At 45.7% G+C, this 15,604-nt stretch overlaps 1 protein-coding gene across 1 annotated transcript; it reads left to right on the forward strand.

The window, feature by feature from the left end:
- The first annotated feature begins 10,753 nt into the window (after positions 1-10,753).
- hoxb1a (homeobox B1a) lies at positions 10,754-14,242 on the forward strand. Its single transcript, XM_076023644.1, has 2 exons — positions 10,754-11,999; positions 13,566-14,242. The coding sequence occupies exons 1-2, from the start codon at positions 11,147-11,149 to the stop codon at positions 13,928-13,930; spliced, it is 1,218 nt and encodes a 405-aa protein (XP_075879759.1). The 5' UTR covers positions 10,754-11,146; the 3' UTR covers positions 13,931-14,242.
- The last annotated feature ends 1,362 nt before the right edge of the window (positions 14,243-15,604 follow it).

Here is a 15,604-nt window from a genome sequence, read left to right on the forward strand (position 1 = left end):
ACATATATATACACATATATATACACATATATATACACACATACATATACATATATACATATATATACATACATATACATATACACATATATATACATACATATACATATACATATATATATACATACATATATATATATACATACACACATATATATACATATATACATATACACATATATACATATACACATATATACGCACATATACACATATATATACACACATATATACATATACACATATATACATATATACACACATATATACATATACACATATATACACACACATATATACATATACACATATATATATATATATACACACATATATATACACACATATATACATATATATACACACACACACACACACACACACACATATAGATACATATATACATACACATATACATAAATATATACATACATATACACACACGTATGTATGTGCGTGTATATATATATACACACACATATATCTTATATATAAGATAATTATATATTTTGCAGATATGTTTACATTTTCCTGATCTAACTTTGACCTTTAGTCATGCAAGGCCGTCGTCAAAAGCAGCAGGTCCAATCAAAATTCACTTTTACCTCGTTCAATATTTGGCTGCATTGAATAACTTGCGACAATGATAATGAAAAAAAGTTCTGAGCCAACCTCACAGCTGGCGGCCATTTATGTTGATTTCCCAACACAACATGAATCGAGACAAAAGAAAAATAGTGCTGCAACGCTGATTAAAAATAATATGCGCAATATGGGAATATCTGTTGAGAGCCCCCCAAGTAGCATTAATGTCTATCCATTTACTTTATTTGCCTTTTGTGGCCGAGTTATTAAAAAAAAGAGTACAGTAGCAACAATTCCCCCCCTTTGACCTTTAAATTACTGGTGCCACAATAGCAATAACATTAATCTGCTCCAATCAGTCGCTACGGCGGTCTACAGAGCTGATTTGTTACAGGTGTTTCGGGCCCTGAACAATTTGTCACCGTGCCTCTGCCCGCTCCTTGACCCCCCTCTTCCCAAAATGGCCGCCCGCTGTGAGGAAGATCATGTTTAAAGAGCGAATAATGAAGGACTGGGAGGGGTCGTGGCTGTAAAAACAGCCAGTCACGGGTCACCCGTGTCCATGCTGCGTCAGTGCATCTCTCTCTCACACACACACACACACACAGTGAGTAAGAGCAGCCCATTCCTAAACGTTGTACACTTTGTGCGTTTATTAGCATCCACTGAGCTAAGCTATCTTCATTTCGCTGGCAAGTCAACAGCATTTAATCAATGTTTCCAACTGTGAAGACAGCATCAATACGCAGCATTGGGGTGTGTGTGTGTGTGTGTGTGTGTGTGTGTGTGTGTGTGTGTGTGTGTGTGTGTGTGTGTGTGTATTGAGCCATCAGGTAGAAGTCTTGGGAGAATAGTACAAACACAGATTGCTTTGCATTTGTGTGTGTGTGTGTGTGTGTGTGTCCGTCCGTCCGTCCGTCCTTGCTGTCCCTTTAAATGGGTCAATAAAGTGCCATTCCACAGGAATTAAAGGTATTTGCCAAGGGACCGACCGAGACAATTGTCAGTCAATCCAGCCGCACCAATTAACAGCCAGCAAATAACTGCCGAGTGGCGAGCACACGCTGCTCTCTAGCAACCTGTTTTTTATTACCAAGTGATAACTCTCATGCACTCTTCATCCACAAGTCACAAAAAGACAAGACAAAAGACATTTCTTTGCACACCAAAACACATAAATAAAGTCAAAACAAGGAAATGCTAATGATATGCTACTGAATTGATGCAGTTCAACAAGTGGAAAGGGGCTCAATTTTTTTTTGTTCTGCGAAGAATTTGAAATAAGGTACTGAGAACATTATACTGCAATCCAAATCCAAATAATATTTAAAAAAAAAAAAATCAATTCGGATGAAAAACAAATCACCTTGAAGCGGCATAACCAGCCAACTTAAGAACAACCAGGCAACTAAAAACAGTCCAGCAAAAATAGTCACTAGATGGAAGCTCCAGCTAATTCCTCCAGTCAAAGGTCAAAGACCTGAACCACTGAGCCACAAGCTGCAGTTCATCATTCCCACCACTGGGTGTCAGCTCCAAGAAAACTGTCCGCCAGTTCAAAGTCTGTGGGAGAAGTCTCGACGCGATCTTCTGCGACTCGCTTTGAAACACAAAAAACGCAGACGTGGTGGAAATGACGTCACCATTATGATGGCTTTATCAATATATTTTTCGAAGTATATGTAGGAGACTGTGGCAATCAAAACGAACAGTAAGGAAAGAAATCGTGGTGAAAAGAAACGCAAACCAAAAGGTATACCATTGTGCTTCTTGCTATGCTATCCTGCTTGCTTCAGCCATGAAAAAAACAACAACAAAAAATCTCTTAACTTAAAATGGTTTAATGTTAGATTTCTGAGGCTAAACTAGGTTGTACATCTTTTTATTCAAGCAAGCTGTGAGAAATCCTAAGCCTACTCCATATAATGTGCTACAGAAGAATATTCAGACAATGTGGCCTTCAAATGGGTTTGCTCTTTATGTAAACACTTAATAATGATTAATAGCAATGCGATTGAAAGTACAACAATTATCCATTCATTAGGATTTTGACTAAATAAAACACACAAACAGATTTCCTACTTTATTGTAGCCCAGTACTCCACTGTAAATGTCAACCCTTGGGCCTTCAATGTATTAATGCAAATATAACAACTTTATGCATGAGCTATCTTGGTACCTCATTGCCAGATTGAGGAAAAGCAAACTTGAGCTGTGGACGCTGGGACAAATACCGAAGTGCTCTTGGACTCAAACGCTCCTTTTTGCAGCACTTCTCCGATGGCCCAGTCTGGGTGTAAATGTGTTGTGCAGATAAGCGTCCGAGCTGACGCGTCTTATCAGAGACGGCTGATAGCAGCAGGCCACTGAGAAAAGCTCCAATTGGCCTCTTCTCCTCTTACTCTTCACTGGATCCTCGCACTGTTCAAGATGAAAAAGAGACTCAACTTTGCGCCCTAAATTGAGCCGTCTTATTGGATTTAATCGCCAGTAATATACTAAAAAGCCGCGGCTGCGACAGTGTCGTGGTAATGCCACTGGTTGCATGATCACCAGTTCTTTATCCGACACCTAGAGGTTTAATTTACCGGAACTTCTGGACGAATCTTGTGCATTCTGTCGGTCAAAAGCCAGATGCTTCCGTTTGTGATGCTGCCTACGTATTCTACCTGGTCTTTAACGAATTGAATATTGAGCGTATTTGAAATAATAGAACTCATACAGTACACACCAACAAGACCAAAATGTACTGCGAGAATAGTCTTTAAGGTTGAAAGCAAAAGCGTGTTTTTTTATTTAAACTTGCATCTTACTTTGTATCTGCTTTCTGCAAAACTCATTTGCACCTTTCCAAAAGACACTGTCTATGTGACCGTGTCATTTGCAACATGAGGTGGGCACAGCCACTTTCCACAGTCTGATTCGTCCCGTTGGGCAGACAGTAATTTGGTACGAGAACAGTACGCTCGAATGTTGGCCCGGCTGCTTTTAGCTTAGCTTCGCGACTTGATTCATTCTCACAACTGGCAGCATTAAAAGCCCTGATCAAATAATAAAAAACAACAACAACAAGTTGAGTCTGCGCCCGGCTCCCATTATTGCTTTTCCAACCAGCTGAGTTGCGTCTGGATGTTATTAATAAATGCCGTCGTGCGTCTGTGCATCTGTGGGTTCGGGTTTCAGGGGCTAATGCAGCGATGTTCTTCAGTCAGGACGCACGACGCACACAACACCCTCCCCCCCTCCTCCCCCCATCACGCCGTCGATGCCACTCCTCCACTTTCTCTCCTGTATCATCTTTCACCATTTCCAAAAAGCCCTTCATATCACGCGCACACATGTGCCGACACTTTTTCCAGGAACCTCGGAGCGTGCAACTTCCTGGTTTCTGGAGTCATTTGACCTGTCTGATGGCACTGTCCATGGAGACACGAGGAGAGGGGGAGAAAAAAAAAGAAAAGAGGCAAAAAAAAAAAAAAAGGATAGAGGAGATGATTTATCCGCCCCGATCAGCCTGAGCTTGTTTTTCTCGCCCTTCCGACCTCGCTTCTCCTTAAATCTTGTTCCGCGTCTGTAGAATATCCTGGATGGACACCCAAACTATGCGGACCCAAATGGTTAAAAACAGAAACAGATAGTCTGAGGTGTGGCTGGCTTTCAAGACCAAAAAAATAAAAAATAAAAAAGAAAGAAAGACAGAAAGAAAAAAAAAAGAAAAAGAAAATTCCCCCTCTTGACTTGAGACAAGACAGAAACCAGGCAGAGCCAACTTGGGGTCGCGACCCGACGGGAGGTATGAAGGTCAGCCTGTCAAGAATCCCCGTGAGATGGAGAACACGGACGCGCTGCCCCCCCCACCCCCTATGTTCCGCTAAATCATCCGCAAGATTAATCATCTGTTCATTTCATATTTCACCCGGACGTCTCCTTCGCCGCTCTCGGGATAAACGATAACGCTTGATCGGATGCAGCTGCGCCTCCGACTGAAAAGGGTTCGGCCCTCTGTCGGGAGTTTGTGGCAACTAATCCCCCAAAGCCAAGCGTTGCAAACGCAAAGAACAAGCGAGTGGGACAACAAGCGACTCATCAGCCGGCAGCCAAACAACAGGAGGCTGGTCTTTGTGAAGTTACTGTAATGTAAATGCAACCATGCCTCCGAGGGGGGGGGGGGGGGGGGGTCAGTCGGTGGGACAGCTGTCCACTGGCCCAGTGTCAGTGACGGGGCACAGCCGGAGCCTCCGTACTGGGAACAATCTGCCTGGTGGGGATCAAATATACGTATCAGAAAAGAGAAAAACAATGTTTGATTAAAGTTTTGATTTGCACCGAAGATTTTATTCTTGTATTTCTATTCTTTCTTGGCACAGTTCGAAGACATTTTTCATTCATCTCCCCTGATGTGCTTCCCGCTGAGTCTTTTCCCAACTGGGCCTTTCGAAGGTCTGCTATCTTTCAGCCACAGTCCCAACAGGTCACCCGACAGACTGGACAAGGACGGCGAGGCCAGATTGCCACGACAAACGGTCACGTCGAACTCAGTCGCACTGACAGTCTGTGCATGTTGTCGTAAAGTAATGTGTAGAAAAAAATTTAAAAAATTTAAAGGTCCAGTGTGTAAATTTGGCTTGGATACTTGGAGTAGAATAAAAGTTAGGGTGCCCTCAATACGAAACACACCGTCAGGTCAGCTTCCTTAAATAATGGCAGTGCAAGATGTATATTTCTATATGAGAGCCATTCTAAGGGCAGGAAAACCTGCACTGCGTTTATACATTTGTATTAATGTATTCATGGGCATGACGTTGAGCTTTTGCCAATGTAAAAATCCAATGTAATATTCCACACTAGGTCTTTAAAAATGGGGCGTGGCTTTGTACTCCTAAGTGACTTCGGTGGTGAGACTCTTTCAACTGAACAGTGGTAATTGAGAAAGTGTGTGGGGATGAGAAAAAAAACAACTTCGTCCTGCACGAATGACAACGTTGGAATCCTACAGTGTCACCCAAAGTCTTCCAGGACACACATTCAAAGGTGTTTCATTCAGCGAAGTGCGCTGCGCTCTCTCAACCGAGTCAAACAGTCGCAACGTCGATGGAGAGTCGCAATTCTGAGCCGTTTGAGTTTTTCTGCCGCGTCGACTGGTTTTATTCTCCCCAAGTACATCAGCCACCAGAACCAACTGCCGGCGAGAAAGTAGTACACAATGTATTAGATAAATAAATCAAAACAGGTGCTGATAAGCATATCTATTTTACGGCATGTTGTATTTCAACAACAGGCGCAGACTGATGCACCCTCGTTATCTGCAGCGCGACACTATTTAATCTAAAGCAGGCAAATTAAAAGGCGCTGTCCCAGTCGCCGCTGAAATTTGACTTTTTTGAAACTATTTACGCCATGTCTTTTTTTTTTTTGTATTAAACAAAAAGCAGAAGGACTGAAGAGATGTTTGCTGAACTGGAGGCGACGTGACCGGCCAGTTCACACAGCATCAGGAGCGGCTTATGTCGGGTTTTGTGCCTTTATTGGCTGATATCATCTACGGCGACGGTCTAAAGGGGTCAGTGTGCTGAAAGGAAAATCAACAGCATTCCTCCAATATGGAAATAGCAAACTAACAAGCGTGTGCTTTGAAATAATAATAGAAAAAAAAATCATTTTCTATTTACTGTCTAGACGTCTGTGAATGATAATGTGGTGACTGTGGGCAAAAGTAATCAGGATTTAATTATGGGCACAGCAGTAGGATGAGTTTATCACAGTAGTCGCGACAGCCAGTGAGCAGTGGCACCTACTGTTGTGTATAAAAACACAGCAAATACAAGTGCCTACTTTGGGCGGTAATAAATGTTTTTGTTACTTGATTTGTATACGAATACACAATCGGCCCATGCTCACGTAACGCGTGCGTAACTGTTTAGGAATCACCGAGTAGTGCATACTGATCGAGGAACGATCCTTTAAGAATGATTAACAAAAATGTGGACGCACGCTTTACACACTACTAAAAACATGAGCCTATGATAAAAGTGTCACCTAAAAGTTTCATCTCTCCGGGCCGTGTGCAACGCACTCGTCAACTTCTCAGACGTTTCCAAGTGGCTCGTGAAACACAAGCCCTGCCTTTCAGCGTCCGACGCAGTAATAAGTGACATTTTAATCCCATTAGAAATAATAGAAGAGTCTAGACCGACGAAGGAGACAGTATTAAAACAAAGTGTCTCCACTGTGCTGCCAATAAAGCTCTTTGTCTGCTCGCTACTGCGTAAGAGTTTACGGTTAACTTTTCTTTCGCTCCGATTGTCACCATTGCAGCGCCTCCTGGAGATTGCTGCAGGTTGGCGCCCTCTAGAAGGAAATGCGTGCAAATTCAACATGAACAGACAGCAGGTCTGGTTAACTAACATTTTATTTACTATCATAGCAATGTTTTGACTTCAGCGCAGGGGACTAAAGTTCTATCAAAAAAACCCTCAGATTTAGCTACTAGTTTAGCTTTAGCTTTAGCTACTAGCCACGAACGAAATGAAAAGCTGCTATCCTACAAATTTGGGCGACGATAAACAAACAAGAGACCGAAACACTCCTTTTGGAGTTGGAGTTTTAATGACTGGCATGTGCTATGGTCATTACTGCCCTCCGGTGGGTCGGAGTGGAGTTTGGTGTGGATTTCAGGGGACACAAGATGGGAACCGAGTCGACTGTGGTTACTGAAATGGTTTGAGGGCCTTAAAAAATGCCTAATGGGAAAATCACAACTTGTCGCTGCTGTTGGATCGTGAAATTAAATGCAGACGCCCACACGCCGCACATACTGGCATGATTGAAATGTTACAGCCAAGTCATACGAACGCTTGCCTTGCTGGTTGCAAAGCAATGATTGAAAAAGTGTCAGGGATGTTGTAACGACCAAAAACAGTTATTGTGTAGGAAATACAAAGAAATACATTTTCCTAACACAGATGGCACAAACTGAATGCAGTGACATGTTGAGGCATCAAGACCCACACCAAATACTTGCAGAGACACAGACGCTGCGTCAGTGTGAGCACACAGGCTTCTGCGTCATGCCAGCAAGTCACCATGTCCCCCACTGCCTGTTGACTGATGAAGAGAAGGGATGGCCTTCACCACTGAGGAAGAAAACCATCAAAAAAAAAATCTGGACCAGGATCTGCTGGTGCCAATTGAATTTGATTTGTGTGAAGATTTTTATTTTTTTCCTGTATGCCCACAAACAGAAACATCAAAACTCACCAGCCAGATGCCCCTAAAACCTGTGGCTCTTTTCTTTATTACCACCTTAGTCGACTGATGGGGGTGAGGGTGCACCAAGGCGTCTTGAAGTGCATTATCCGCTTAATTAGAAAAAGTTTTGCCGCCCTGGACTGATAACCTTTGAGGCTGCCCACCACCGCCAGCCCCCCCACCGCCCCCCCCCCCCCCACCGGCCTCTCAGACAGCCGCGTGGGCGCCATTTAATCTTCTTGGTCTTGTCGCGGGCCTGTCCCTGCCGTGTCGCTGCCCACTCGCTCCCCGTCTCTCCCCTTTCAGCCCCCTCGCCGATCATTAACCTCCCTCCTTGTCCCACGCCCACGGCACTCGTCCCCATCGCGTCCTGGCGGCGGGGACGGCGGCGCGTCCGCTGTCAGGGCCCCTTCACAAGATTCCTGGAGGGTGGGGCGCGGGGTGGTGGGAAGAGCGGACGACGGCTTTGCTAGCAGGGGAGGGTTAATCGGTAATGAGGAGGTGTGCGAAACTGCTAGACGTCGCCGGCAAAACATTTAGCCTCACTCGTGCGACTGGCTTTTGCTCCTTAGGAAGGAGCTAATAAGACGGCGGTCTAAAAATAGGGCGGCAAACAGCGGAACGTACACGCTGGCAGGTCTTCATTTCCACACAGAGAGCATTGTGTTGCGCTTCCTGTCCTCTCGCTTCGGCCGAGCAGAAGGCCTCCTGTCTGCCTTAACCTCATTTCTATAACAGATCAGCTCACTCATTCAATTAGCATACACACACACACACACACACACAAATGCACGCGCCCGAGCCAACAAACCGCGGCCCTTTTGATCCGACTGCTGAAAAGCCAAAAAACGATTCCCAAAAGTCTGCACAATCGCCCTTCTGTGATCAATAAAAGGGATAAGAGCAGAACCTTCACCTCCGAGAGGAAAACACGCTAGCGAGGTTACGGTCGGCTCGATAATCCGCAAAATGATGCTTAGCGGCACCGAGGAGGGAGAAGGAGCGCCTCGGTCGCTCGCAAAGGGGTCTATACGACGTGGCGGAGGCCTACGCCGGAGGTCAGGGAGTCGGTCGGACAATCAGAGGTGCACCGATGGAGTTAGGCATCAGCGCTGAGCAGCTGGTACTGTAGGCGTTCATATATCAGCCCAGGCAGCGTTGGTTTGGATCACGTAGCTTTGCTCTTTTAATGTACACCCCCCCCCCTCCCCCAACCAGTAAATCGCTCCAAAAACACAGACTTGGGGTAATTTGAGAGCCGGTTTGGGTTTCTTTGGCTGAGCTCGAAAAGTGCCAGAGTGTCGAAAGATCTTTTTTTTTTTTTTTTTTTAATAGACTAAAAGTTGCTTTCTTCACCACAGAAAGCTTTTGTTTGTTTCTTCCCAATAAAGCACAATAACCTACCAAACTTGTTAGCCGATTGCATTGAGAAAACCGTGATTAACAGCAGGATTATGACGCCATCCATATGCGGCGGACATTCATCACAAGACATCCCGCATTCAAACCGCCGGCCGACATCCCGGCTCAGCTTTCAAGGAGAATTTAAGTGTTTAATTTTTAGCTTCATGTAAAGTGCTCTCAATAATCCCGCTAAACATCTCTCGGCCTATTTAAACTTGAGCCCTGGCCGGCCCGCTCGTGTTCCTTTTTGGCAGCGGTGTTTTATTGTCGCCGTAATAAATAACACTTGCTGTGAAGTTAACCATATGCAGCATACATCAGGGGTGGGCGCTGATCCAAGACCATTTTTCCCAGGCCAGTTCTCTAAGCCCAGACACAGAGTGTGAGCCTTTAGATTACTTTAGCAAGCCCGGTGAGAATCCTGCGGTTTCGTGCAGCGAAAGCAGAGGGAGCTTGATCTCTGCCCGCTTCAATTTTCCCATCAGTGTACATTTTCACTTGGAATTGATGGGAATATAAATTACTTGCTCCAATAATTCTTGCCTTTTTTTTATTTTATTTTTTTTTAAATGCTGGCAATTATACAGCAGCACACAGTCGGCCTACAATTGATGCCCAGAGTTATTGAAATAAATGTCTCGGATTATGTTAATGACTGTAGAAAAAATGGAAAAATGTCAAAGCCTTGCTATTGTTTTGGACGAGAAGAAGAATTTGACTGAATATAAACTAATGGAGAATTATCAGAGTAAAATTGACTTTATTCTTTGTTGGTGTGCCGTAATAAAATTCAATCTGGATGTTGAAAATGAACAATTACTTCTTAAAAAGCAGAAGTCATTCTTTCATTTGTGAGTCATTTCAGCAGCGAGCCGCCAGAAGATTGGCCGTCATGTTTGGCACATAGCGGACTACTGTACTACAAGCAATGCACGGCAGGGGAGCTCGGGGCTTGAACATATTTTGCTTGATAAAGACACGACTAAAAGTCGGAGGGGCTTCGCAGTTGGGACGCAATTTGCAAACACGGTAAAAAAAAGCGAGGCTGTGGGTTTTGTGTGAGTGCTCGGCGGCAGCAGCGGGCCGCCTCGCAGCTCCTTCTTTTATTCTCCGCGCCTCTGACACATCCGAGCTCCGATCAGATTGATGGGGACCGTTTGATTGAAGTCTCTTTGTCGTGCTAATGTCACGGCGAGTGATGGATGGGGCGCGTGCGTCAAAGGCAGCCATGTGCGCGCGCGAGAAAGAGAGTCACCGAAACCCTCCCCTCCCCCCCCCCCCCATACCCCCTTCCCAACACACGCAGGTTTCCCCCCCCCCACCCCTCTGCTCCCTGTGACCGTCGGTCGGACAAACTTGTGGCCTCCGGTCACTAAGGCGACGTGACGACAACCCATGTGACCACCGGTGGAGGTAACTGTGTGTGGGGGGTAAAAAAAAAAAAAAAGTGAGTGGTAAAAGAGGAACAGACGGGGTGGGAAGAGAGTCGCGGAGAAAAGGTGAAAAGGGGGGCAACCTGCGCAGGAGGTGACTCCACTCTGTGCCGTCTTCTCGCGGTGTTTTGTGCTGCGGGAACACGCAGGTTTTCAGCTGGGGGGGCCATTTGACAGGACGAGGCCTTCCGTTTACGCACGCAAACAAAACGGCCGCGGAGAGCCTCGCCGGACGCCGCGCCGAGTCTCATCTTTTGCTTTTATTTTCCGATAGTATCGGTTTTTTATCACGCGATCCTTTTGTTTTTTTCTGCATTTTTTCCGTTGTAATTTGACTTCATCATCCGATCTTTCACGTCACGCGAGGAATAACCCATGGAAGAGTGATTCTGTGCTCTCACGCTAACCGGGGTGAGTGGTGTGAACTTGATCCGCGGGCCTCTCCGTCTCCCCTGCTCGCTTGCAGCCGCACCGACATGAACTCCTTCGTGGAATACACCATCTGCAACCGAGGCGGCACCGGAGCGTACTCGGTGCCTCTGTCCGGGTACCACCACCACCACCATCACGCCGTCGACCAGCATCAGGGCTTCCCGGTGAGCGCGGGCGCCTTTCACACGACAGAGCAAACCGGGGCCGCTGCGGTCGTCAACGGGACCAGGAGCGACAACAGCGGCGGCGTGGGAGCAGCTTTCAGCGGGGACGGGAGGCTGTATGCCGGTACTGGGGATGAGGGAGCGCACGGGGCCGCAGAGGGGAGTCAGCAGCAGCAGCAGCAGCAGCAGCAGCAGCATCAACAACAGCATCATCACCTTCACGAGCAGCAGCAGCAACACACCGCCTATCATCACCATCATCATGTTCATCACACGCAGAGTTTACAAGGCGGGACATTATCTCCTTATAATAACGGCAGCGGAGGCAACACCGGGTCCTACGCCGGGCAGGCGTGCGCCAGGAACTCGGAGTACGCAGCCGCGACGGGGCCTGCGAGCACGGCTCACTCCCAGTATTTCATGGAGGAGCCGGTGCAATCAGCCTACTATCATCAATCAACCTTCCCCAACCAGTCCCATACAGTCGGTCCCAGCTACGGGGCGCTGGCCGGGGCCTACTGCGGGCCTCAAGGCGCTCTGGCCGGCTCGCAATACCCGCAGCAGCTCGGCGGGGGTGTGGACGCAGCGGGCTACCTGGGCCTCCCGAGCAGCGGCGGCTACGGAGAGCTGCCGGTGCCGCAGGACCGAGAGCGAGGCTGCGACGAGGGCCAGCAGGCCGGCCAGGGGCAGACGTTCGACTGGATGAAGGTGAAGAGGAACCCGCCCAAGACAGGTAAAACCTGAGTGATGCTTTTTTTTTTTTTTTTCCTTCCTCCAACCTGCAGCGATAGCCCGCGGAGGCCTGGGGTCAGTCAAGATGTTGAGTTTACGCACTCAGCGGTGATTTGCGAGGTTTGCGCCGATGATGAAGGAGACGTCTTGCACATTCATCAACAGCGCCTGTCAAGTGAAACGTCTGGCCCGCAGCCAGGAGACAAGAGAGGAAGGAGCTTCTTTGCGAAGCGCTCCATCGTTCATTTTAGAGGGGAAAATAAATCAGCGGAGCGGAGACGGAAGGGCTGGCAGACGTGGGGAAGGTTGATTTGATCGAAATGTTTTGTAAAGATGTAAAATAATTCATAATCTCTAATAGACTTTCATTTGTCGGAGCACTTAAAATAGATCTCTGCAGGCCTCCTTAAAATAGAACACTGTACTTTTTTATGAAACAAAAGCATCATTTCTTTATTATCTCTATGAATTAAAGTCCAACATCGTCTCTTTGGAGTCAAATAATATAGAAACGGTGAGAAATGTAAACGGTCGCAGTACAGTTTTTTTTAATATTGTATTTAGCATTTTCGCAATATTTAAAAAAAAAAAATACAAATTTTCATGTTTTTATTGTTGTTCATTTTTAAAGTTCTAAATTATGCAAAACATAAATTTACAGTGTTGATATATTTACAAAAAAATAAAATATAAATAATCTGCTCATGAAAATTACCAATATCCGGATTAGCTACACTTTTTACATAAAAAAAAAACTTAATTTAAACACATTCATATTATTTTTTTAATCACTTAAACAATATATTTTATAATCATCATCAGTTCCACTGAATTTTAACGCACAGGTTCGGCCTCCGTTAAAGCAAAAACAAAATATATCGTCACGATAATAATAAGAATGCGAGGCCGCTACGTTCACATGATGTCATCGCGAGGCAAACACGGAAAATAAACACATTTACAGCCGATTCCTTATGCAGCCATATCTCAGCACTGATAGGCTGCCAGGTCTGCTCTGGGCCCACAATGGGCCCCGGAGCGGCTGCTGTGTTTTCTTCTCTCTCTCCTAATGGATGTAGCAGACGGCGTGTTTCGCCCTGGGAAGTCCGTCCTGCTCTGTTATCTTTTAAAGCAGCAGCACCTCCCCCCCCTCTCCTCTCCACCTCCACCACCCCCCAACTCTACCTCCCCCCCCCCCCCCCCCCCCCCCACACACACACACACACACACACACACACACACACACACACACACACACACACACACACACACACTTCCCCTCTTTCCATTGTGACATTTACCAAACCATTATCTCGGACCGGTAAAAATATCATCGCCAAAATACTTTCAAAAAAATATTTTTGGGCGTTTCTAAACGGCAACATGGCAAATAAAGGGATGTGTCTACTTCTTGGTTTACATATACTGCACAGTGGGGCGTCCTTTTTGTAGGAAATAATGCCTATTACGGACAGGCTTCTCTTCAAAATATTTTATTTCTGAGTTACATTACTTCAAATAATTCACTTCCTAATTCGTGGTTCCGTATCTCCACCCACCCCTGCAGTCAAAGTGTCGGACTTCGGCCTCGTGGGCGCGCCCAACAACGCCATCCGCACCAACTTCAGCACGCGGCAGCTGACGGAGCTGGAGAAGGAGTTCCACTTCAGCAAGTACCTGACGCGCGCGCGCCGGGTGGAGATCGCCGCCACGCTGGAGCTGAACGAGACCCAGGTGAAGATCTGGTTCCAGAACCGGCGCATGAAGCAGAAGAAGCGCGAGCGGGAGGGCGCCTCTTCCTCCTCCAATGCGCGCTCCTCTTCCTCTTCCGCCGCCTTCAAGACGGATTTGGACGACACGGAACACTCGTCCGCGTCCACGTCGCCGGGCGCCTCCCCGAGTTCCGAGACGTCGTCGGAGCGAGCCACGTGAGGAGGAACAGTTGCCCTTCAAAGCATTCCGAGTTGTGCAGCGCGCATACGGGAACTCTCGTGACTCTTGAGAGACATCCAGCAGTGGACTTTTGCCGCTTTCAGTTGAAATTTACAAAAACAAAAACTCTCTTATTTTATACAGTGAGATGTTCTTAAGTCGAATGTACTCTTTAAGCAACACTAAAAGCGCCACAAACAGCCCAACAACGTGGACATGTTGAGTGGATGCAAGGTGCTGACAGGTTTACACACACGGGAGCAGGAAGCAGTGCTTCATATGGATGTCACTGCTTTGATAATGGATGATTGGGGGGGGGGGGAGAGAATCAGAACACTGGAGCAAGGCCGCTTAAGGTCACCAGAAAAGCTCAGGTGATTTACCAGTCTGAGCCTGATGAGTAATAATAATAATAAATAACGTGATCGTTATGATGAACAGTGGCATTTCACCGGAACTTTTTGACATTGGTCTAGTCACACTGTGTACTTTTGGACGTCCACTACAGTGTTACTACAAGGTTATTGTTTTTCCTACATTGTGGAGGCGGTGAGATGCACTTGGACGTCTGCACATGATGTCTCCTTTATCACAGGGTGTCACTGCAGTCAGGGAAGACGCACATCTTCTCAGGTTGCTTTGTTGAATGTACCGCTCCCGAGGTTCACGCAACCCGATTGAAATGACTGAGCGTTAAGATTTAGTAGAAATAGTGAAAAAACAGAAATGTTTGCCTTATGATCAGGAATACAGGGAGCCTTTTATGGCAAAAAAAAAAAAAAAAAAGCACACTGATGTCTTGTCTGGTTGCAGCTACCCACGTATATTATATTTTTTCTCTGGTGTTTGCACGAGGTGATTACAGGGTTACACGTTCAGCACAGGATGCACATAACACAAAGCCGCCATGTCCAACTTCCTGTTTTAGACGCTAATGACTTGCAAGACTCAGGTTTAATTTTGCGCGCTTATGTGCGCGTTTGTGTGTTTTCAAATGAGACTACTGAACAACTGCTGAAGCTGGACAATAGACTTGAGCCAATAGACGGGGCGACTTTTATATTTTAATGACCGTCTCCTCCCCTTTAGAATAAATTATTGAGTTTTTTTTTTTTTTTTGTATTATACGTTGATTCTAAGTGCATATGTGAAGGTAATGTCTGAAAACACCTGTCAACCTTAGCTACAGTTTTGGTGGTCTACAACAGATCTCCTTCGTTTTAACAAATGCTTGTAATAATCACAGTGTTAGGTATGAGATATGAGGGAATGTCAGCTAACTAATACGAGCGGATTTTCCTAATAGTGAGTTTTTCATAGTTTTGCTGCCTTACAAAGACTCCCAATCATTTTCCTGTCAGTCTTTTTCTACTTTAAACTACCTCAATTAAAGAATTTTCTGGCAATCAAATGTCTCCTTTTTTGTAGATACGATTTTGTTTCCCCTTTTTATGAATCATATGTTGTTTACTAATTAAAATTCTTTGTTAAAGCTTAGAATAAAGCCCCAATAACACTTGAATAGAATGGTCTTCATTTCTGGAGGAAATCCAAAACGGTTCCACCCAGGAAATCTCTGCTGAACTCAGGCTTCGGAAAGTCTTGCGCTATCTCTAGCTGTCCAAACGTCAGACAGACTGCAATTTCTGTTGCATTTAACCCTTGAGTGTCCTT

The sequence above is a fragment of the Nelusetta ayraudi genome, unplaced genomic scaffold, assembly GCF_046127955.1.
Source record: "Nelusetta ayraudi isolate G7.1 ecotype Tasmania unplaced genomic scaffold, CSIRO-AGI_Nayr_v1 ptg000016l, whole genome shotgun sequence".
NCBI classification, from domain to species: Eukaryota; Metazoa; Chordata; class Actinopteri; order Tetraodontiformes; family Monacanthidae; genus Nelusetta; species Nelusetta ayraudi.